This window comes from Fistularia commersonii, chromosome 23, assembly GCF_037954325.1.
Source record: "Fistularia commersonii isolate RoL2024-O1a breed Wild chromosome 23, RoL_Fcom_v1.0, whole genome shotgun sequence".
In the NCBI taxonomy this organism is placed as follows: domain Eukaryota; kingdom Metazoa; phylum Chordata; class Actinopteri; order Syngnathiformes; family Fistulariidae; genus Fistularia; species Fistularia commersonii.
The window spans coordinates 12,569,152-12,592,851 of record NC_141306.1 but is presented as its reverse complement, the minus strand read 5'-3'; the positions used below and the strand labels follow the sequence as shown (position 1 = coordinate 12,592,851).

At 43.7% G+C, this 23,700-nt stretch overlaps 2 protein-coding genes across 9 annotated transcripts in view; both read left to right on the top strand.

Moving 5' to 3' along the window:
- Window positions 1-3,411, top strand: part of phf24 (PHD finger protein 24) — a 30,926-nt gene extending 27,515 nt beyond the window's left edge. Inside the window, exons 7-9 of one of the 2 annotated variants that reach the window (XM_086170421.1) lie at window positions 554-586; window positions 963-1,040; window positions 2,311-3,411. In XM_086170421.1, the coding sequence (XP_086026547.1) occupies window positions 554-586; window positions 963-1,040; window positions 2,311-2,407 (208 nt within the window). In that variant the 3' untranslated portion in view covers window positions 2,408-3,411. The remainder of the gene's footprint in view (window positions 1-553; window positions 587-962; window positions 1,041-2,310) is intronic. The other variant, XM_086170422.1, reaches the window with a different exon arrangement.
- A 10,384-nt stretch (window positions 3,412-13,795) lies between these two features.
- prkab1a (protein kinase, AMP-activated, beta 1 non-catalytic subunit, a) lies at window positions 13,796-23,175 on the top strand. Of its 7 annotated transcripts, none has more exons than XR_015107949.1 (10): window positions 13,796-13,908; window positions 15,454-15,672; window positions 15,751-15,920; window positions 16,400-16,493; window positions 16,759-16,873; window positions 19,058-19,191; window positions 19,364-19,432; window positions 20,822-21,019; window positions 21,239-21,340; window positions 22,889-23,175. XR_015107949.1 is itself a non-coding variant. In XM_086170669.1 (8 exons), the coding sequence occupies exons 2-8, from the start codon at window positions 15,523-15,525 to the stop codon at window positions 20,897-20,899; spliced, it is 810 nt and encodes a 269-aa protein (XP_086026795.1). In that variant the 5' UTR covers window positions 13,796-13,908; window positions 15,454-15,522; the 3' UTR covers window positions 20,900-22,578. The 7 variants fall into 7 exon arrangements, 1 of the variants encoding a protein (XP_086026795.1); XR_015107947.1 differs by lacking the exon at window positions 22,889-23,175 and adding an exon at window positions 22,066-22,578; XR_015107946.1 differs by having other exon boundaries at window positions 20,822-21,340.
- The last annotated feature ends 525 nt before the right edge of the window (window positions 23,176-23,700 follow it).

The window sequence follows — 23,700 nt, the reverse complement described above, 5'->3', positions numbered from 1 at the left end:
CTGATTATATCTTCTCATAGAACATCTCAGGAAGCACCTGTCAATCAAACAACAGAAAGAAGATGCATTGGTGGAAAAGCTGTTTTTATTCCCTGGAGCTTTGATAGCTTTGACATGGAATGAAATTGTACATTATATTTTTTTAAATTACCACCTTGAATTCCTCACATTGAAGCCTGTGTCAGAAAACTAAACTCATAAAATGGAAAAAAAAATATAAAAGTCCCTAAGCTTGTAAGAGAAAGGGTTTCTTCCTTTTTTAGTATGCTGCAGAGTGCTCCTGATTCTGGAGTTGGGAGCTGACTTGGATGGAGATTTTTTTCACAGCAGGATTTGCATCCAGAGTATAATTCCCACCATGAAAATCAGAATGATGTCAGTAAGAACGGAGTGAAAATCACAGAGGCAGTATTGCCTTCCACCACTGACTGTGCCAAATACACTGTTCGCCCCATTCTGCACGTACCTCATTGTGCTCATTGTCTCTTGTGCCCTCATGCTTTATTTTCTGCACCCCCCACCCCGTCAACACGCTGTGCCCCCCCCCCCACAGCCTCGTGGGATTCTGCTCTTCTTTCAATTGTGGGTGAGTGTGACTCAGCTCCAGCTTACAGCATGCTGCGACCCTCTGAGAGTGCTAAGAGCCTTGTAACCTCCAGACTCAAACAGTTACATGGAATGATAAAGTGCAGGTTTGCTTTAATGGGAGGAATTATTTCAAAAAAAGTCTTTAGTTACTTGAAGGACATTTTATATGTTTGTAGAAAATGTCAGGGCAGGCATGAGCGTCGCCATCTGCGATTTTGGAAATCAAGCGCCAGCAGGACGTTGCTTTATAATATTCATGTATTGGAAATGGAGTGTTTGCTCATAGAGGTTTCGTACTGCAATGGCTGAAGCAGGGCTGTGTGTTTTCCTTGGGTTTCCTTCATTGCTTTCCTCTTCTCAATCTTTCGGGGCAGTATCAGCCATGTGGGCCCTATGTGTGAGAGCAGCCCGGCCAGCTCGGGTAGCGAGAGGAGCAAGACTGATGACAGCAGGTATGTGAATATTACATTACATTACATTACATTGCATTTGGTAGACGCTTTTATCCAAAGCGACTTACAATAGAGGACATAGGGACTGCAAATACGCTTGCAAATACACGATGCACAGGAAATATACAGAACAGTAAGCTTGGGTTAGTGAGGTTTTTTTTTTTTTTTTTGACAAAGACATACACAAACGTACACACACACGCACACACACTGCATAGCCTAACTTGGTGCCTAACCTGATCTGGGGCATCAGCGCAGTAAAAAGTCCTGAAAGAGAAAAGTTTTTACCTGTTTCTTGAAGGTTGAGAGAGATGATGCTAGTCTTGTTGCTTCTGGAAGTTTGTTCCACCACTGAGGTAGTGAATAAAGCCTCAGAATCAATGAAACTCGGGGATTACTTTTTCACACTTTATTTGATTTTCTGTGACAAAAAATAGAAATATTTAGTGATATATGTAGTGACATCAAAGGTGGAAGGTCACATAGCAGAATGTCACATGAGAGACACAAAACAAGTTTGATTGTACTTCCTTATTGAAGTTTATCAATGCCATTATTGCTTTTATTATTTGTTTGCAGTCGATGTGAGGAAACATGTTCTTTTCAGCTAATCTGGGAAAATACACACAGACACACACAGGCTCACACACAGACACACAACATACACATGCATGCACACATACACACAGACCCACACACAGACTTAGTCACACAATATGCACATGCATGCGCACATGTACAAACCCAACTTAAAGACCCAGATATAAACACACCACACACATGCACAGACACACATACACAAAATACACACACTCACACACATTCAGGCACAGATGCATACAGAGACACACATGTGTACGCACACACATACACAGACACACACATGTACATACACACACACACTATCACACTCACACCTGCAGCTGGAGACAGTGAGTCTTCTTGGTGTCCTTGAATGTCTGAAACCTCTGCCACACACACAGTCATAGACAAACACACACACAGACATATACAAACATACACACACGGATAGACATACACTCACTCACATGCCCTTGGAGACAGTGATTGTTCTTGCTGTCCTGTGTCATTGAACGTCTTGGCATGATATGCAGAGACATAGACACACACGAAGACATACACACACTCACACACTCACTCATCCACGCACCACTGTAGACGATGAGTGTCCTTGCTGTGGTTGAATGTGTGGACCCTCATCCTCTGGAGGAGGGCGGGTAAAAATGTTGACACCCTCCCTCTCCTGCAGACCTGCTTCCTGGGACCTCTTCCTCAGGGAGAGCTCCATCTACATTTTGGCTGCACGGCCCAACAGCTCTGCCATGCACATCCGCCTCCCCTTATAGTCCAGGATCTGCCGTTGAATCCTGGAGGGTGGGGGCTGGGTGGGGTAGGGGAAGAGAGAAAGAAAAGGAGAAGGAGGTAGAGGAAGAAGGCATTTGTTTTATACTCTCCCGACGACAGACGAGGAAGATTGACACGACCTCAGAGGAAGGTGAGCTAGTCGAATGGGGCGCTGAGGGATCTAGGATGGCAACAACATCCCCATTCTGTACACCACACACACACACACACACACACACACACACAAAAGAGACACAAGTGACTGCAGTCATCACAGACCCCCAGCTCCACCAACCTGAAGGCAAAGCAAATGCGACAGAGAGGAGGAAGAGGAGGAGGACAGCCATCCACTTCCGAATTTCCCAGAGTTTGAGCGTGGAGGTCACACAAGCACACAGATCCCTAAGAAGCTTCTGAGTGACAGGGATGGTCCTCCGCAGCCGCCCTGCACCAACACCCCTCCGATATGGGAGCCGCAAGTGTATTCCTCCCAGCATCCATTTCTTTGGGCCTCCTTTGTTCTGTTCCTCCTTGTAATCGCACCTCGCCGCTGTAATGGGATAGCGTCATTTGTCATCATGTTGTAAATCACACTGCACAAGGAAGGCATGTGCGCACCTTCATTATCCACCACTGTCAGAGGAGCGAGGGGGGCAAGGAGGAGGTCAGCCTTCGACAGTACAAATACCAAATGGATATGAAAGCTACCTGCGTACATTATATTATATTAGACCTGCTATATCGGCCAGTATGAGTAACCATTATGCATTTAAGAGCTCCCTTATTCCCGTGTCCTTGTCTGTTCCCATTTCATCCAAGAATCCATCCTATTTTCCTGGGACGTACTAACTGTAAATAGTTCCTACCCTTCCTGCCATGTATCACATGTTCCTGCTGCGAGAGAGGAGCATCTGCATCCTGCTCCCATTTCTGCTCTTGTTTGGGTTTTTTTTTTCAGTTGATCTACTCTGTGACATAATCACTGTAATAAAATATCAGAAGCCCATTGGGGAGTGCTGACTTTGTCCCTTATTAATATTCAAGCCAGGTAATATTCTGCCAAGGCAGATGTGATTGGACCAATTTGAGCAAGTGCTGATCATGCAGTTAAATGCCAATAAAACTGGAGATACGGTAATGTCATTAATGATGTGTGTTAGCCCTGAGTCCTGGTTCCTCTCAGTGAAGAGATTCTAGGTAAGTGGATCATCTGGGGGGGAAATGTCAAAGTGCTGAGATGAATGCAGAAGGTTGTTTAATTGAGACCCGGTGGACAACTGGGTTCTCCTGCCTTGCTTCTGTCATTGAAGACTCAAAATTGTGAACAACAGGGTGAATGGTTGCTTGCGGTGATGAGGTGTGGATGAGGGTGTGAATGGTCGGACATCTCCATATGTGACTCTGTGATTCACAGGTGTGAGTCCAGGTAAAACCTTGCTTTCAGCTAAACATCAGTTGGGATTTGTCCCACCCAAGCCACTCCCACCCCAACTCCCACTCTGTTTCAGATCTGGGAAAATGCAGCAACAGGGCGGCACGGGCTGGTGTCTCCCTGAGCTGTTCTCAAGCCTGGATAAATGCAGAGGGTTGGTGAAGAAGGGAATCCGGCGTAGAACCTTTGCCAAAACCAAACATGCAAATCAAACCTGATAACCAAATCACACCGAATCGGTCGAGGTCCAGGTTAACACGACGGCCATTGGTACCGGTGACCAACAGGGAACCAATGGAAACTGGGCTTCTGTAGGTCAAAGAAGGAGAGGAGGAAGGCGTGTTTGGAAGCAGACAGATAAGAGGAAATGCAAGAGTCTGTGACTGAGATTGGGGACTTTGGGGACTTTAGGGACATGGGAAATGCCAAATGACTGTAATGTAATGTAATGTCTTTGAATATCGGGACTATGACAGGAAAAGGTAGAGAGATGGTCGACATGATGCAGAGAAGGAAGGTGGATATACTGTGTGTCCAGGAGACCAGGTGGAAAGGTAGTAAGGCCAGAAGCTTAGGAGCAGGCTTTAAGTTGTACTATCATGGTACTGACAAGAAGAGAAATGGAGTAGGAGTTATCTTGAAGGAAGAGTTTGTTAGGAATGTTCTGGAGGTGAAAAGAATGTCAGATAGACTTAGGAGTCTGAAACTGGAAATTGAAGGTGTGATGGCTCAATGTTGTTAGTGGCTATGCCCCGCGGGTGGAATGTGAGTTTGCGGAGAAGGAGAAGTTCTGGAATGAAGAGGAAGTGATGAAGAATGTCCCGGGAGATGAGAGAGTGGTCATTGGAGCAGACTTCAATTGGCATGTTGGTTCAGGTAATAGAGGGGATGAGAAAGTGATGGGCAGATTGGATATACAGGATAAGAACACAGAGGGACAGATGGTGGTAGATTTTGCAAAAAGGATGGAAATGGCTGTACTGAGCACCTTTTTCCAGAAAAGACAGGAGCATAGGGTAACTTATAAGAGGGGAATTAGGAGCATGAAAATAGACTACATCTTGTATAGACGAGGTAACCTGAAAGAGATCAGTGACTGCAAAGTAGTTGTAGGTGAGAGCGTAGCCGGACAGCATAGGATGGTGGTTTTAGGATGACTCTGGTGACAAGGAAGGTAAAAATGACAAAGGCAGAGCAGAGAACAAAGTGGTGGAAGCTGAAAAGGGAGGAGTGTTGTATGGTTTTCAGGGAGGAGTTGAGGAAGGGTCTGTTTGGTCAGGATGAGCTTCCAGATGATTGGACAACTACAGCTTGTGTTATCAGGGAGACAGGTAGAAGAGTACTCGGTGTGCCATCTGGAAGGAAAGTAGATAAGGAGACTTGGTGGTGGAATGAGGAAGTGCAGGAGTATATACAGAGAAAGCGGTTGACAAAGAAGAGGTGGGATTCTGAGAGGACTGAAGAGAACAGACAGGAGTACAGGGAGATACAACATAAGGTAAAGATAGAGGTAGCAAAGGCAAAACAGAGGGCATACGATGACTCGTATGCTAGGTTGGATAGTAAGGAGGGTGAGAATGATCTATACAGGTTGGCGAAACAGAGAGATAAAGATGGAAAGGATGTACAAAAGGTCCGGGTGATTAAGGATGGAGAGAGAAATGTTTTGACATATGCTAGAAGAGTGATGGGAAGATGGAAAGAGTACTATGAAGAGCTGATGAATGTGGAAAATAAAAAAGAGGCAAGGGTAGAAGAGGTGACTATCGTAGACCACAAAGTAGCACAAATTAGTAAAAGTGAAGTGAGGAAGGCATTTAAGGGGATGAAGAGTGGAAAAGCAGTTGGTCCTGATGATATACCTGCGGAGCTGTGGAAGTGTCTTGGAGAGGCAGCGGTAGATTTTCTGACTAGATTATTCAACAGGATCTTAGAGAGTGAGAAGATGCCTGAAGAATGGAGATGAAGTGAGATGGTGCCTATTTTTAACAATAAAGGGGATGTGCAGAATTGCAGAAACAATGGAGGGATAAAGTTGATGAGCCAAACAATGAAGTTAAGGGAAAGAGAAGTGGAAACTCGACTGAGAGCAGAAGTCAGCATTTGTGAACAGCAGTATGGCTTCATGCCTAGAAAGAGTACTACAGATGCAGTATTTGTTTTGGGAATCCTTATAGAGAAGTACAGAGCAGGCCAGAGGGTGCTGCATTGTGTTTTTGTACACCTAGAAAAAGCATATGAAAGGGTGAAAAGAGGAACTCTGATATTGTATGAGGAAATTTGGAGCAGCACAGAAGTTTGTTAGATTGATGCAGGACATGTATGCTAGCTGTGAGACAGTGGTGCGGTGTGCTGTAGGGGTAACAGGGAAGTTCAAAGCGGATGTGGGACTTCATCGGGGATCAGCTCTGAACCCTCTCTTGTTTGCAGTGGTGATGGACAGACTAACAGATGAGGTTAGACAGGAATCTCCATAGACCATGATGTTTGCAGATGTGATAGAAGACCATCAGCCAGAATGAAAGGAAAGGTGCACAAGACGGTGGTGAGACCAGCGATGCTGTATGGCCAAGAGACAATTACAATGACGAAAAGACAGCAGGCAAAACTAGAGGTCGCAGATATGAAGCTGCTAAGGCTCTCTTTAGGAGTGACCAGGATGGATAGGATCAGGAATGAGTCTATCAGAGGAACAGCACATGTTAGATGTTTTGGAGAGAAGGTCAGAGAAGCCAGACTGAGATGGTTCGCTCATGTACAGAGGAGGGATGGTGAATATATTGGTAAACAGATGCTGGAATTGGAGCTGCTGGGCAGGAGGTCTCGAGGAAGATCAAAGAGAAGATATATGGACGTAGTGAGAGAGGATATGAAGGTAGCTGGTGTGAGAGAGGAGGATACAGAGAATAGGGTTAGATGGAGAAGGTGGATTCCCTGTGGCGACCCCTGAAGGGTAAAGTTGAAAGGAGAAGATCACAGATCTAGGAAATTACAGTATTAATTCTTCTTATAGAGATTACTTTCACTGAAATGCAAAAAATAAAGTTTCAGGCGACAGTTGATACTTTTGGGATTGAATTATTGTTGCTTTAATTCTTTGCATCCAGATGCATCCTGGGAAATCGACCAAAACTCAGTAGCACTTTGCTTTTAGCTGAAAATGTCAAAAGGCAGTCCTCCTTTGTCAAAACCATCTTTTTTCCACATGTAAAACATTAATGGGTGGTTTCCATGGACACAGGCAGTCCAACTGAATCACGGCCACGATCACAAATGCAGATTAAACCACCCAGACACAGTTGGGTTGGGTTTGCATTCAAGCTGCGAAGATGTGGCTGTGCGTGAGTGCATCCGTCATTCTTCACACATCACTGTACAACGGATTACTTCTGGATTATTTATGGCTTGTGCAACAGCAATGGAAAAGGTGAAACAGTTTCTCTCCAGGCTCTGTGGGACATGACTGTCAGGAATTGTGGATGCATCCTGACCTGGTCCTGTCAACATGGCAGGTGGAGCTACTTCTGCATAGATTTCTTTAGAATTAAGGCAATAATCCACAGCAGCAGCAGTAGCAGCTAGATGAAGAGGAGAAGGCTCTTTTTGTTTTTTAATCTTCTCATCTTCCCCTTCAAGTAGATTGTGCCCATATATACAGTGTGCAAAAAAATAAAAGGGAACGACTCAATGCAACTCCAAGTGTTCCCTTTTTTTGCACACCATATGATGAGATGAGATGAGATGAGAGCAACTTTATTAATCCCGAAGGAAATTGTTGTGCCAGAGTTTCAAGTGAAAATCATAACAGTAATATATAATAGAAGAAAGGAGGAAGAATAAGAAATATAATGAAATATGAATTGTCTAACTGTTAGCAGTAACTACAAAGATTGAAGATTCCCTGCGGCTGAGGGAAGAGGAATTAAAAAGTCTGATAGCCTCAGGTAGGAATATATACACATATATATATATGTGTGTGTGTGTGTGTATAGACACACACCCATATACATTTCTTTTTCAGTAATAAAAACATGCTGGTAATCAATATCATGCTCTTGGGTACCGTGTCAGACTTTTCTGCCCTGGTTGTTGTGCTCTACTTTGGGCATCACGTCTGACTCCAGCTTCAGGTGCAAACTAGTTGGGACACAACTGCTACTGTCAAATGAATTGCAAAACAATTACATAACATCCACATCAAAACGACTATCCTCCCACTCACACACACACAATCACGTATCTCTGGCTCTTTGGCTTTTCCTTCAGCTCTATTTTCAGTTCTCTCTTATCTCTTTTGTATTTTGTTTTTGTCATTCGTCTCAGTCGGAGTGTTTTACTCTCATCCTTCTCATGGCACAGCGGCATTGTGCTGATGGTGATTGAACTGCCGTGGTACAGGAGCGGTTCATTGTGATAAGACCAAGGGCTTCATAATAAATCTAGTCCTGTTCTGTTCCCCTCTGTTGATCAGACATTATAATTATTCAGCATTTAGCATTAAAAGTACTAATAAAGTGTGCCATCCGCACATGAGTCATTCCACAGATAGTGTTTTGAATTAGGGAAAACTCTGAATATCACTTATGTGTTTGTGATAGGACCAAAATAAATGACTTGAGTGAATTAACTTTAGCAACACAATAACATTTCTGTAAAATCCACAGATGATGTGCCAGAGTTGTCACAACTGGGAGTTACAGGACCTATCGTACTGTGTCATCCAGCGCGCCGTCCGGCCTCTGCCCATCATCTTCTCAGCAAGCAGGACAAAGTGACCTATGAGAGGCCAACTTTTTCACTGCAATCCCAGGCGGGTTAAAGGCTGATTGGCGGAAGCGCTCTGAGAGGCGGCCGCTGTGCACTTGACACAAGCTTGAACAGACACTCGCTGTGCAACAACCCTCTTGACTTCTACACCCCACACTGTGTGACATTCTGTGCTCTTGGCTTCCAGGAGCCCCTCTGCGCTGTGTGGGAAGGAGATGTCTGATCTGTGGCGTCACATTCCATGTCACTGTAGCAGCGAGAAAGTGGTTACATCTGTCTAATATAATCTAAATGGTACAGGGCCAATTCTGTGAGGATGGGTGACAGTTAGACAATTCATATTTCCTTATATTTCTTATTCTTTCTTCTTTCTACTTTATCTATTACTGTTATGTTTTTGTACTTGAAACTCTGGCACAACAATTTCCTTCGGGATTAATAAAGTTGTTCTCATCTCATCTCTCATCTCATCTCATGCAGCTTTAGTTTGCTATGTTGTGGCCAGGATCTCATGTAAACAAAGGTATGACCAATGGCTGACCAGATCACAGCCACCACTGATGACATCACAACATTAAACAGGAAGTGTGGGATGTAGCTTTTTCAAAAATAGAAGAGCTGCCGAGTTGAGGACCACTGTAGGGCTGGAGCCAATCTCAGATGTCGGTAAATGAGAGACGGGGTTTAACCTGGACAGGTCGCCTGTCTATCATAGCAGGGCAAACTGCAAACAGACATCCAGCCTTTCACCTCCCAGGACAATTGTGTCTTCAGTGAAACCGTCAGACTGATTTTCTGACTGTTTTTGGACAGAGGGAGGAGGACAGAGGACAGAGAATCTGGAAAGTGTCAGAGTGGGGCTTGTGGAAGCTCCATTTTGTCTGTGGAGTCTTTTCTCATGATCTCCAGCAACAGAGGCTCCAACACCCAGCAGCGCTGGACCAGGAGAATGGGAGAGAGAACTGGCGACTGGAGGGAACGCTCGGCGCTCGGCATCTGGTTGAGTCTTGGAAACATTTCAAAACAGACAGACAGACAGACACATACACATATACACACGCATCCACACACACAATATATGCATGTGTGTATATGCACAAACTGTATTACACATATACGTTTGTAGATATGAAGATGAACGGAGCAGCTGAAAGGTTCTTTCATAAGTCAATAAAGGCAACTTAATAATTTGATTATTTATGGATATATGCATGTTTATAATATTATGCAAGAATAAGAATAAGAATAAGAATAAGAATAAGAACAACTTTATTAATCCCGCCCGAAGGAAATTGCTGTGCCAGAGTTACAAAAAATATAACAGTAATAAATAATAAAAGAACGGCAGAATTAGAAATAAAAATAAACTATAAACTATAAAGTGTCTCAGTGAAACTATAAAGTGTCTTAGTAAGCAGTGATAAAACTATAAGTGTCTTAGTAACAAGTGAGGTAAGGAGTGCACAATAGTATGATAGAAGGGAACATTGTAGTGTAGCTGTTATGAGATGAGATGAAATATTGCACAGTGTAGCTGTTATGAGATGAAAATATTGCAGTTTCTGAATATTGCACAGAAATGAGATATTGCACATTTTTTGTTTGTTTTTTAGATTAATGATAGGTTTTTATGGTTGCTTTAGGTTAAAGATAGGTTTTTATGGTTGCAACCACTTTGATGTATAGACAATGATTCATGTATCATGTATGTGTGTGTGTGTGTGTGTCAGCTTTGTATCCTTCGTTCCTGTTTCAAAAGGACAAAAAGTCTGCTATCATTCATTTCCAGAAACAATGAAGGATGGGCTGGTCTTCATCTTGTGAGGCTTCACTGAGTCTATGGAGTGTGTGTGGGGCCTCTGGAGACTGCTAGTCTGTGAGTATGTCTGTCAGCACTGCTCTGTGTGTTATCCATTGGAAAAGGTCATTGGGCCCATCCGACAGGGAGTGTGAAGGGCCCTCAGCCGGTCGGGATGGCGAACGGTGAGCAATAGTGACAATGTTACTCCGGCTCTGGGGAGGCAGCGGCAGCGAGATGGAGTAGCGGCAGCAGGATGGGGCAGTGGTGAAATGTCAAGGCATCAGTCACATCACAGACAGCAGGGCTGAGCCAGTGTGGGATCTGGGGTGAGTCTGAGGCTTTTCTATGTCCAAGGATGAAGAAGGGAAAGAAAGAAGGAGGCGGGAACTCTATCAGGTCTAAACCGTGCCCTGCTAATTTCCCTCAAAAGGATTGAGCTCTAAACCATGCTCTGCTCTGCAAACCGCTTTGGTGTCAGTCCCGAAAACTATTCTATGTCCCTTCAAACAGCCGAATGCTTTAACCATATTAAAGTCATTTTAAATTCTTATTATGATTTCTTGGACTTTATTCCCATTTCTTTTAGCTTTGGGATCAGACATATTTACTTAGTCATCATTATTGTGTTGTTTTTTATTTGCTTTCCCCTGAAAATATAAATTGATGATTTTTTGCTGCTGAGTGATGACCTTTATTTCTTCTTTTAATTATCACATTTAAAATGTAAAATATAAAATGTAAAATCGGCTAAATCAAGCAATGGCTCTTAGCCTCTTGATACTTTAGATGGTATCAGTGAAAGTTTATATATATACATACGTATATATGTACATATATTTATATATGTATACTGTATATATGTATATGTATATACAAACACGCACAGATACATATACAGTAAATACGTATGTGTGTGTATGTGTGTGTATGTGTGTGTGTGTGTGTGTGTGTGTGTGTGCATGGTTTTATATATACTGATTCCATCTTTCCGGCAAAAAATTCCTGCAAGTCAAAAGATAAATAAATAAAAAGCGTTATGTCATAGTAGCCAAGTCATCCAGTTTTAGATCCACCCCCACCCGTACAAACATCACATCCCACCTCCAACAGACAGGCTGCCCCACCTGTCTCTGCAGCTGACAGAAGACGCTTCTTGCCATCTGGCTCCAGGACTGACGCCTTCTTATCATATCAGTCTTTAACCCACAATTGTATTATTCAACCCAGTTGAGAAATCACTCATGTAAAATTGAAAAAAAAAAGCAAGGGATACATATAAACATATAGCGGTAAGGTGTCAGAGAAATTACACAAAACACAGTTATAACAAGGCTTTATGGCTGTGACTAGAGTGAAAGGGTGAGAGGGAGAAAGAGAAATAATTGCACATCTAGAGTGTTTGTGTCATCTTTGTGCAAGAACCAGCAGTGGCCTGGCCCCTAAATTGGGCTTGCTGTCTGCAGTGACAGTCCAGTTAATAAGGCCTCAAAAAAAAAAAAAAAACACAGTGAAACCAGACCTTCACTTCATTCCTCCAAGCTTATCATTGTTTCTTTAATTAGCACCTCATTAAATAACATGTCATCAGCACCATTTACGGTTAACACTGTGATGTCAAATACATTTGTGTTTGAATAAAAAGTAAGACAGTGTGAATTAAGGACTGTTGAAAGGATAAAACAAAAGGATCCCACCCATGAAGAGAAAAGAATGACAGAAGACAGAAATAACATTTCAGGTACAATGTCTACAAAACAGTCAACTTACGAGGCAGTTACCTAATTATAAGCAGTCCAACCGAGAATTCAGACCCATTGTAGTAATTGACATTAACAAAAGAAGTTAGACCATACATTCCTTATTTATCCTAACTGAAATCAGGTCAGCCTTTGCTTCTTTATATTTTCAGCTGCAGATTTATCAGGACTTTATGACTTACCTTGAGTGCTGCTTTCAAGCCGTAATTTACCTGCAGGTTTTTCAACCCGGGCTTTGCCTTTTAGCGACTCCTTCCTCCGTTCAGCAGGGGTTTGATGCTTGAAAATAAATTGGAAATTAAATGTTGAGGACAAACTATTACACTGCCACATATTATCCTTCACTGAGCAGCTCGACCTTGCGGTTGTATCGTCGGACTTGCGGCTGCATGTCCTGGACACTCAGGTGAAGAGAGGGGCAGAGCTGTCAACCGATGGTGGTGAGCTGGCTCCGATGGTGGCGGAGGATGCCAGTCAGACCTGGCAGACGCAAACGTAAGGTGAGTTTCTGCTGGGAACGTCTCGCAGAGTCCCCAGTCAAAAGGCGTTTTTCAACTCCCACCTCCGGCAGAAACTACGACCATGTCCCGAGGGAGGCGGGGGACAGTGAGTCCGAATGGGCCATGTTCTGTGCTTCCATTGTTGAGGTGGCAGACTTGGAGCTGCGGCCTCAAGGCGGCTGGCACCTGTCGGGACGGCAACCCTCAAATCCGCTAGGGATCTCCAGCGGTGAGGGATGCTGTCAAACTGAAGAAGGAGTCCTATCGGGACTTTCTGGCCTGTGTGTTCCGGAGGCAGCTGACAGATACCGGCAGGCCAAGCGGCATGTAGCTTCGTTGGTTGCCGAGGCAAAAACTTGGGAATGGGAGGAGTGCGGGGAGACTATGGAGAACAACTTATGGTGGCTGTCCAGGAGATTCTGACCCACCATCCGGCGGCTCAGGTGGGGGAAGCAGTGCTCCGTCAACACAATGTGTTTTAAAAACTGGGCTCGGAGGGTGTGCTCCAACTACAGGGGAAATCACACTCCTCAGCCTCCCTTGTAAGGTCTCTTCAGTGGTGCTGCAGAAGAGGGTCCACCAGGTCGTTGAACCATGGATGGAGGAGAAGTGGGGTACAATCTGCTGTACAATTTGTATTTTTAAATCAGTTCTGGTTTAACCCTCGTGCGATCTTAATATTGTGTTTACCCCCCTTGTCTTATGGGTCATTTTTGACCCATAAGACAATCTTTGTACCCTAGTGGTGTACAGCCCACATTGAAACATAAACAAAAAAGAAGTATCACTTTTTCTAATTTTGGGAAAACTCATAAAATTTCAAGTTGGAAAAAAAATAGTTTAAGGTGTTTTTTCTACAGCTAAACATGGTAGTGGGTCACTTTTGACCCGCAAGACAACACAAGGGTTAAAGAGGAAACTGTGAAGCTCGAGGAACTCGATCCACAGCTCTATCTAGTGTTGAATATGGGCCATTACATCTCGATCTTATTTACAATAATAAGCATTCCAGATAAAATTCTAACACTGCTTTTACTCTCACATGCCTGGCTTCCAGTGGCAGAAATATCAGCCTCATCTGTTCTCCCATTTGTTTACAATGTTGTCGTCGGTCCTGCCCGCCCCTTCTGCGCATGCGCACAGCGAAAGGGGCGTGTTTTCAAGGCAGCAGAAAACGCAATGTTTGGGTTCTTTTAAAGCTCCGGTGGGATGAGGAGCAAAAGTCGACGGCTGTGAATGCCCGCGGGTAAGGGGCCGAACGACTTTCTGTGTAGATTCGGGGGAGTTAGTTGACTTGTATCTCTCTCGAGGACATTCGCATTGACCGGGTTAGCTCGACGCCCGGCCGGCGTTCCCACTCCCTAAAGGTTACGTTAGCCGTTAGCTTCATGGAGCTCCCGCTGCGGGAACCGCCTCTCCGCGACGGCGGGGCTTCTTCGGCAAAGCAGACATCATTTGCCGCCTGGTCGTAACAGGATTCGACTGAATTTTTGTGTGTGGTTGTCGAGCGTTTTACTTTTTGCAGAATATCAGGTCGGGGCATTATGTAATCCCGCTCTGGAAGGGCTCTCACGCGTTAATCGTCGGATACTAATGTCAACATGGTTAACGGCAGCTTTAGCCGTCGTTTGGTTCCAAGTGTCGTAAAAAGATTGACTCCCATCAACGACATCCCTATCATGCCCTTTGATCAAATTCCACTAAACAGTCCAACAACGTAATAATTGACCAATTTTGCACCAGCCAAAACTGATAAAATCACTCTTTGGTGCTTAGGGTGGCACAGAGAAGTAGATCTGCAGCCCCTGGCTGCATCTCATTCCACAACAGTGAGGGATTTATCACTGGGTGTTCACAGGATCATTAAACACCGCACCTCTATGACTTCTAAACCTCGATTGAATCCTTATTTGGTTAAGACTATATTTTGGTTGCCTGCTAGTGCCGCTGATAGTGGAGACTGAACTGAACATTGTCTCAGTGGATAAAGTTATTATGGCCTCCCCTGTCTCAGGATGGTTGTTCATCTCTGCCGTTTATGTTTTGGGAGATGAGTGTGAACACTAAGCTTTTGTGTGTAAAATCATGGTCTGCTGTACATATGACAACAAAGAGCCAGTAATGTAAATGTTGAATGTTAAATGTTTTTAATCAATTTTTCTGTGTTACACTTGATGTGGCATCATCGCACTGTTAAAAAAAAAAAAAAAACAACAACAAATATTACCATCCTTTATTCCTAAGCCAAAGCTGGACAGGCTTCAGAATACATCTGGTGGTGATCCTCCACAATTGGTTAATCATAGCTGTTCCAGGACCTGAGGGACTCTGCTTCTGCTTTGAGTCCCCAAGCTCAAGAACCTCTTTGTAAGCGTTTGAGTAAAGCGCTATATTATCTGGACATTTTGACTTTTTTATATTGTTTTACTGGATATTATGTTATAGGACTTTTGTTCATTTTTTCTGATGTTATTTAGTTTGAACGTCCTTAGACTGAGCATATAGAAATAACTTTGATTTACTTGCAAAATGTTTGAGCAGGGAAAATGGTCTTCTGTCTCTCCGACATGATCCAAACTTAAGGTCTTTTAAGAATTTCTGCACTTTTCTCTTCTTCTGACTTATAAGTGCCTACTTATAGGAGGAACTGATCCCTGGTGTAGAAAGAAGTCCACCGAACCAAATTAAATTAAAGATAATGACTTCCCAACACTCCACACACAGGTCACAATGAATATTGGTTCCTGCACTGAAAGTTCAGATGTCTTTTTTTTTGTTTTTTTTTGTGCAGGTAAGTGTGTTGCTTGGAAACCTCTTGCAGTGACCCAGTGTCTGTCTTGGAGAAAACATCACATCCACCATGGGGAATACCAGCAGTGAGAGGGCAGCCATGGGCCAGGGGGAGAAGACTCAGCGGAGGGACAGCAGGGGCACCAAGGAGGGAGAGAGGCCCAAGATTCTCATGGACAGCCCAGAGGATGCAGATATTTTCCACGGTGAAGACATGAAAGTAAGTCTGCTGCTATTTTGGTGCTGTCTGAGTGGACTGAGGAATGTGTTCATAGTGCCTGTCTGATGGATATTTCAGGCCCCTCTAGAGAAAGAGGAGTTCCTTGCATGGCAACAAGATTTAGAAGCTGAAGACAAAGGGCCTGCCCTGGACCGGCCGACTGTGTTCCGCTGGACTGGAGACGGGAAGGAGGTCTACCTTTCTGGATCCTTCAATAACTGGGCCAACAAGATCCCCCTCATACGGAGGTGAGAGGGGACAAAAATCAAGACACAAGAGATGTAATATCTTAAAAATCATGGTTCTAATGCTGATTGACTAGTGTATTTCCATAGTAACAAGTACCTTTCAGGTAGTGTATTCCAGACACCCTCTTTGGCTTCGGGACAAATCAAAAACATTTTTCGACGCTGGATATAATATTTGTGGTCGTAGTTTAATTTGATTTAATTTTCCCAGATATCTACAGCACCTCATCTGACACACCGAAGCAGATATCACTAGTCACACGAAAAGGCTCTGCCCTCCGATTCCTTTCAGAACCTCGAAAGTGAGAAGAAAAGGGAAGCCATGATGGCCTTTCTGAATAAATAATCTGATATTACAGTTTCACAGAATCTCCCTAAAAGTGTTTCAGGACTTACTGAGGAGGCCTGCCTCCCATGTTGGAAAATCTCTTACCTAAATGGATGGAGATTTACTGTGATCTTTTTCTTGCTTTGTTAAGTCAGAACACATTTGTGGCTATAGTGGACCTGCCTGAGGGGGAGCATCAGTACAAGTTTTATGTGGATGGCCAGTGGACGCATGACCCGGCTGAGGTCAGCAGCTGCTCTCACCTTCTCACACTGTACCATGTTTTAGTGGTGTATTGAATACACCACTAAAAGTGTATTAGTGTATTGAATATCATCCTCAACTGGGATTTTCTCTACAAGGGTGTGTTATTATTTTGAAAGAGAAGTTCTTCCATACTCTAACATAATCTGAAAATGCATAGCTGAGAATCATCACTATTTTTACTTTGATCAGCTGGTTTGTATCTATGAGCTGCAGCTTTTGAGCTATGTTTATTTTTCTGTGCAGCCTGTTGTCACCAGTCAGCTGGGAACAGTCAATAACATCATCCAGGTGAAGAAAACGGACTTTGAGGTGTTCGATGCTCTGATGGTGGACTCACAGAAGTGCTCTGACATGTCAGGTGGGCTATGTGCATCTCCCTGAGTGTCATCTTGTTCCCTTTAACTGTCAATGTGTCAAACTTTATTGTTTATACTTGTAATTTGCATTAACTCAGGATATCTTCTTAGCAATTTACCTAAAAGATAATAATAATTATCATTATTTTTATTATTATTAAAAATACAGCCTCAGGGCAGAATGGGCCAGTGTTTCCCTGAACCGATCCCAAGGCCGGCTAAATACAGAGGGTTGCGTCGGGAAGGGCAGCCGACGTAAAATGTTTGCCGTAGCCTAACATGCAAATCAAACCTAACAATCTTATACTGGCTCTGTCGAGAGCCAGGTTAACAATGACCCCCATTAGTACCCCTATAGGGCACTAGTGGAAATTGGGCTACTGTGGGTTGAAGAAGGAGAGGAGGAAGGTGTGTTCGGAAGCAGAGAGCGAAGAGGAAGGGCAAGGGTCTGGGTTTGAGAGTAGGAAGAAGGTCAGATAGACTTATGAGTCTGGAACTGGAAATTGAAGGTGTAACGCTCAATGTTGTTAGTGACTGCCCCGCTGGTGGGATGTGAGTTAGTTAGAGCAGAAGCAGAAGTTACATGTTGTATCGACAAGGTAACCTGAAAGATATCGGTGGCTGCAAAGTAGTTGTAGGTGAGAGTGTAGCCTGGCAGCATTTGGATGATGGTTTGTAGGATGATTCTGGTCACAAGGAAGATCAAAAGGACAAAGGCAGAGCAGAGGAAAAATTGATGGAAGTTGAAAAGGGAGGAGCATTGTATGATTTTCAGGGAGTTCAGAAAAGCTCTGGATGGTCAGGGATAATTTCCAGGTGACTGGACAACTACAACTAGTGCTATCAGGGAGACAGGTAGGAGAGTACTTGTTCCAGATAAGGAGACTTGGTGGTGGAATGAGGAAGTGCGGAAGTATATATAGAGAAAGCTGTTTGCAAAGAAGAGGTGGGACACTGAGGGGACTGAAGAGGACACACAGGAGTACAGGTAGATACAGTGTAAGATAAAGATAGAGGTAGCAAAGGTAAAACAAAGGGCGGATAATGACTTGTATGCTCGGTTGGACAGTAAGGAGGGAGACTGATTTTTTTCAGAGGTTGGCAAAGCAGAGAGAAAGATGCAAAGATGTACATCAGGTCTGAGTGATTAAGGGTGGAGAGGGAAATGTATTGACAGATGCTCGAAGAGTGATCGGAAGATAGAACCAGTACTTTGAAGAGCTGATGAACAAGGAAAATGAAGAAGTCAAGGGTAGAAGATATGACTATTGTAGACCACAAAGTAGCAGAGATTAGTAAAAATAACGTGAGGAAAGCATTGTAAACGATGAAGAGTGGAAAGGCAATTGGTCCTGATGATATACCTGTGGAGGTATGGAAGTGTCTAGGAGAGGCAGCATTAGAGTTTCTGGTTAGATTATTCAACAGGATCTTAGAGAGTGACAAGATGCCTGACAAATTGAGAAGTGTGATGCTGCCCATTTTTAAGAATAAGGGGGATGTACAGAATTTTGGCAAATGTAGAGGGATAGAGTTGATGAGCCATACAATTAAGTAATAGGAAAGAGTAGTGGAAACTAGACTGAGGGCAGGTGTCAGCATTTGTGAACAGCAGTATGGCTTCATGCCTAGAAAGAGTACTACAGATGTAGTATTTGCTTTGAGAATACAAATAGAGAAGTGCGGAGAAGGTCAGAGGGAGCTTCATTGTGCTTTTATACACCTCGAAAAAGTATATGACAGGGTGAAGAGAGGAACTCTGATATTGTATGAGGAAGTCTGGAGTGACAGAGAAGTATGTTAGACTGGTGCAGGACATGTATGCTAGCTGTGAGATAATAGTGAGGTGTGCTGTAGGGGTAACAGGGAAGTTCAAGGTGGAAATGTGACTTCATTGGGGATCAGCTCTGAGCTCCTTCTTGTTAGCAGTGGTGATGGACAGGCTGACAGATGAGGTTAGACAGGAATCTCCATGGACCATGATATTTGCAGATAGCATTGTGATCTGTTGTGAGAGCAGACAACAGGTAGAGGAAAAGCTAGAGAGATACTGCTCAAGCCTTCCAGTCATGCAACACTTGAAACCAGTTTATTTTTTCACACTGAGCCCTGGATATCTCCACAGGTCCATTGAAGGTGTGAAAATGTGTTTTGATTGAAACCCAGCCCTCTCTCGTCCTCCACAGACCTCTCCAGCTCTCCTCCTGGGCCATACCACCAGGATGCGTATGTGCCCAAACAAGAAGAGAAGTTCAAGTCCCCGCCCATCCTCCCACCACACTTGCTGCAGGTCATTCTCAACAAAGACACAGGCATCTCTGTGAGTAGTTCTTAGGTCCTGTAGTGTGATCACAATTTCACGGAGCATCATTTCATTATGACACAGTTACTCACCAAACTGTGCCCTGGGAATGTATGTATTTCAAATCCAATAGATACACACCACATTCGAATTAGTGCTTTACGCCAGATTTTCTCCTGTTTTTATCCAGTGTGACCCTGCCCTCCTCCCAGAGCCCAACCACGTCATGCTCAACCACCTCTATGCTCTGTCCATTAAGGTGAGGCGTCAGACTGACTGTCGCACTGCAAACACCACCATGTCTTTGTTAGTTGTCAATGCTCAGCGACTGTGAAAACAAGTCTTGGCTCTCTGTGGTGACATTTCAGACCCGGCCAGGCTTTTTTGTGTAAACTGTGAGCTGGCGCGGAACATGTACTGCAGATAAGAACTGTGGAATGCAAGCTGCCATTTGCGGAAAGGATGGAGAGATAATTATCCCTTTATTTTCTTCCTCGCCGTATGGGAGGAAAAACAAACAGTGAAATCAGGATAAAAATACTCACAGCAGTGTCGGATCAAACGTGGACCAAAGAAGAAGTCAAACTCGGACACACTGTGCAGAGCTCCTCCATTTTTGTATTTTTGATGTCAGCCAGCAGCTGCTCAGAGAAACAACTACTGTTGGCCTTATTCTTTTTGGTGAATTGTGTTTGAGGCATGTGTCCTCCTCCTGGTGATAGCGCAAGAATTTGATCGTGGATTTACCACAGGGAGCCAATAAATGCAGCAAAAACAGAAATTCTGAAATCTTCCTGGAGAAGAGACTTGGGATGAGAAAACCCTCGAAACTGTGGAGATGATCAGTGTTTATAGTCTTATTTGAGACTTCTCTCTCTAGTGTCACCTCTTTAAAGACTAGTAGTGCTGATCAGTGGACACACTTGCTTGAAATGGTTTTCCATTGTTCTTCTGATCTTGCAGGTACATTTTGCCAGACCTTTTCACAGGAGGCAAGATTACAACATGGCTACTCTACAGCCATTTCACTCCAGAGAAAAGTAGTTTGCGTGTAAAGTGCAGTCTGAGATGTTTGATAAACTGCAGCACAACACTGGCCTCAGATATCAGGGTCAAGGGATTTTAGAAGTTTTTCTTGTGGAACTTTGAACAGTCACGGGAATGAAAAGGCAGAGATTAATGTCTTGTTGCACACTGACTTGTGTGTGTTGTGTAATTTGCATGAGCTGGAGGTCACATTACTTATTTTTCCTTTTTCCTATGTATAGAACACACACATACACACACTTAAGAACTTAATATCATTATCATATTGTTTCCCCTGTGGGTTATCAGCTTTCTCATATCATGTTTCAGGCACCGGAATGCATGTAGATGCGTGTATGTGTTTGGACAGGAGTAAGTCGACCTGCAGCCTTTCTAAACATACCTTTAGCCACACGCTAATGTTCCTATATATGTTCCTGTATCAATAACAGATGACTGCAGGCACAACATGGAAGTGAGGAAATAGAAACACAATTGGGCACAAGAACTAAATAAAATTCTAATCTAGCGAGAACTAAGATCTTAGGCTTTGTTTTCAGTTTGAGATGCTTGTGAGTTTGTAAGGTGAAAGAAACCCTTATGCTCCATGTTGTTGCACCAGGACGGGGTGATGGTGCTAAGTGCCACCCATCGCTACAAGAAGAAGTACGTCACCACCCTGCTCTACAAGCCCATTTGATGCTTCGTGGTCCAGAGTGTACAGGATGTGCACCAGCTGGTTCCACGTGCTCTTTCCGTCCACCAGAGAGGGCAGGTGAACCCAGGAGGTCATGGACCAGGAGGCGCGGCTCTGGAGGAGGTGAAGCTGGACTGCTTCTCGTTTTATTTGTAAATTCCAGCGTCATTTCACGCAAGTGTTTACTGAGAGTCTGGTCCAGACATCGGGAAACCTGACTGAAAATAGTGGAAGTGAGCTCTTAGTTAAACAGATTAGGGTTAGTGGAGTCCCGTCCCAAGATCCTTGTTTAAATGTGCTTAAAGAGGTCCTTCTAATGTTGTCTAATGTCTCATGCATTAGTCTTTGCACGTGGGCGCTGTGATGGCTGTTTGCGTACTGGCAGCCGGGGCAGAGTGAAGTGTGTCAAAGCTGGTGACCAAGATTGGCAGAGAAGCCTAAGATGTGAGTGTACAGAATGTGAACGTGGACCGTGGGGGTTCAACACTCCTTACCTTGATCTCTGTACATGGAAGACAGTGGCTTATATGGTTGTGAACACTGGACGCACACAAGATGTTATCTTAATGTTTGTGATGTATTTTTTTTTGTTATTTCCACCGATGACATGTTTATCTGCTGTAGTTCCTTTCGGGTCGTCGAACAACTTTTGAGCGCAGCCGTTCTAACCCTACGCGCCATGTGTGAACCCCCTGCAGGGCTGGAGCTCCCTCTGCTGGACGCTTAAATGATGCACTGGAATGGTTTTTAAAAATCAGTGGTCCGATTGAAATACTACATCCATCTGCAGAAACTTCTTTAATGCGGACACTTTGAAATGGGATCTGAAACCTGGGTTTCCCAGACCACACTAACACGCATGATCCACGCCAACAGTGATGGCACTGTAAAGTAAAACAGGCCAAACTGAAGTGGATCCTAGAGAGGATATAGAAGAATCTCCTGAATGGAGGCCAGACCAGGGGCGCAGGATTCTCCTGCTAGCTTGTTTTATTTTTGTGCCATTTCAGACCAAAGAGATTTGGTGTGATTAGGCTTTATAGGATGAATTTGCAAAAACAGCCAAGAGCCAAACCCAACCGGTGTTAAAATTTTTTAAGTTGAGTCTGAAATATTTTTGCACGACAATGATGATCATTCTGAATGTAGAATGTGTTTAATTATTACAGCATGACACTGGATTAAAGAAAAAACACAAAACAGTCACTGGAAGGAATCGTTTCCCTCCCGACCCCCCTGGACTCAGATTTCCCACGAATTTGGAGGAGCATCAAACACACCAACATGTGGTGTGTTTATCTCTGCAGGTCGGGTGACCCAGTCCCCCTCGGTTTACCGGATAAATTATAAAATAAACTGTTGGGGGGGGGTCACAAGACATCAGAGGTGGACTGTCACCCCAGAATAGAATCATCTCTACGACCATGGGGCAGTGAAGGATGATGGAACATGAAGTTTGACTGGGTTTGCAGATTTCATTTCCAAGATCGTACAATGACTTGTTACTTATTGCCTGGCAGCCTGGCAGACGCACTGCAGCCCTCAGCTCCCCCCAGCCTATCCCCCTCTCCCCACGTGTTATTTTCACGCCTTGTGATTGGTTGTTTGTGTTTGTTTATTTTTGAGACACAAAGAACATAAATAAATGACTGACACTTAATGTTTCCATGAGCAGACTGATATTAAAGACTCTTTATGCCCACAGGCATGCACACACACACCAGTATTTATAGCCACTCTTTATTTACTGTTATGAATATTCATTCCAAGAAGTCACTGCTGATACAAAAAGAACACCTTTATATATATATATATTATGTAAACAAATGTTTAGAGTATAAAAATATGAGAAGTTCCCCTTTCAACAGGTACTCATATGTACTTGGTTGCAGGGAATAATCGGCCCTGTTGGAAGAGTGAGCTTGAATGTGTGAATGTAATTACAGTGCTGTTTTTTTCACTCTGGCCTGTTTCCGCGGTTTTTATTTTCAGGTGTTGGATTAATTGCACCCGGCATAAAATAAAGAATTTCTCTCCTCCTATAATCAACCTGCTGAAGAGAGGATCGAAACAAATTGTGGCATGAAGGAGGGTGAGATCATGTGACTTCCAACTGGGATATTCCCCCCCCTCCAACCCCTCAAACCTCTGGGATTTTCCACATCCCAGTGCATATGGTGGAAAAATGTACTTTTGCAAGTGGTGTCCTGTCGGGGCGTACTTTGGTATGTTTTCCCAGGACATTCTGAGCGTCCTTACACAACCGCAAAGAAACAAAGGTGTAGGCATCAGACCAAGCTGTGATGAGAACCTGTCATACTTGTTGTAGAACCTCAGAAAAACTGGTTGAGGTTCTGCAACCACTGTTGTGGTGAATCTACACGAGTCCCTTCTGGAGCCCCCCGGTGGTGAAACTGCCGCTGACCTCTGACCCCAGATGTTTCTGTTTTGTTTACGTAGCTGCACATTTTAGATCTTTGTACACAGAATTCGTCTGGGAGTTACAGAAGGGAGGTGGTTTTTCACTGGGTTCCAGCAGGTCCAGTTGTAGGAGGAGGTGAAGGTCAGATGGCCTTTTTGTTGTTTTGTTCCCAAACAACTTTTAGCGTTTTCTGTTTCTCTGTTGGCTGGCTGTGTTGTGTGAGACTTTCATTGGAAGAACAAAAGATTTGTTAATAATTTTGCTTTGAAAATCATGAATCAATCTCAAATAAATAACAAGTCAAAGACTTAAGCATTGACTCAATCAATACTGATTATTTTTGGACATTTTCCTGCACGGATCTTGCAGATGCACCTGTCCT

Excerpts from the sequence above, each read along its gene's own strand:
- prkab1a (XM_086170669.1), top strand. The coding sequence starts at position 15,523 with ATGGGGAATACCAGCAGTGAGAGGGCAGCCATGGGCCAGGGGGAGAAG. Across the intron at positions 15,673-15,750 it reads TCCACGGTGAAGACATGAAA|GCCCCTCTAGAGAAAGAGGA; the intron begins GTAAGTCTGCTG and ends TGGATATTTCAG. Across the intron at positions 15,921-16,399 it reads AAGATCCCCCTCATACGGAG|TCAGAACACATTTGTGGCTA; the intron begins GTGAGAGGGGAC and ends TGCTTTGTTAAG.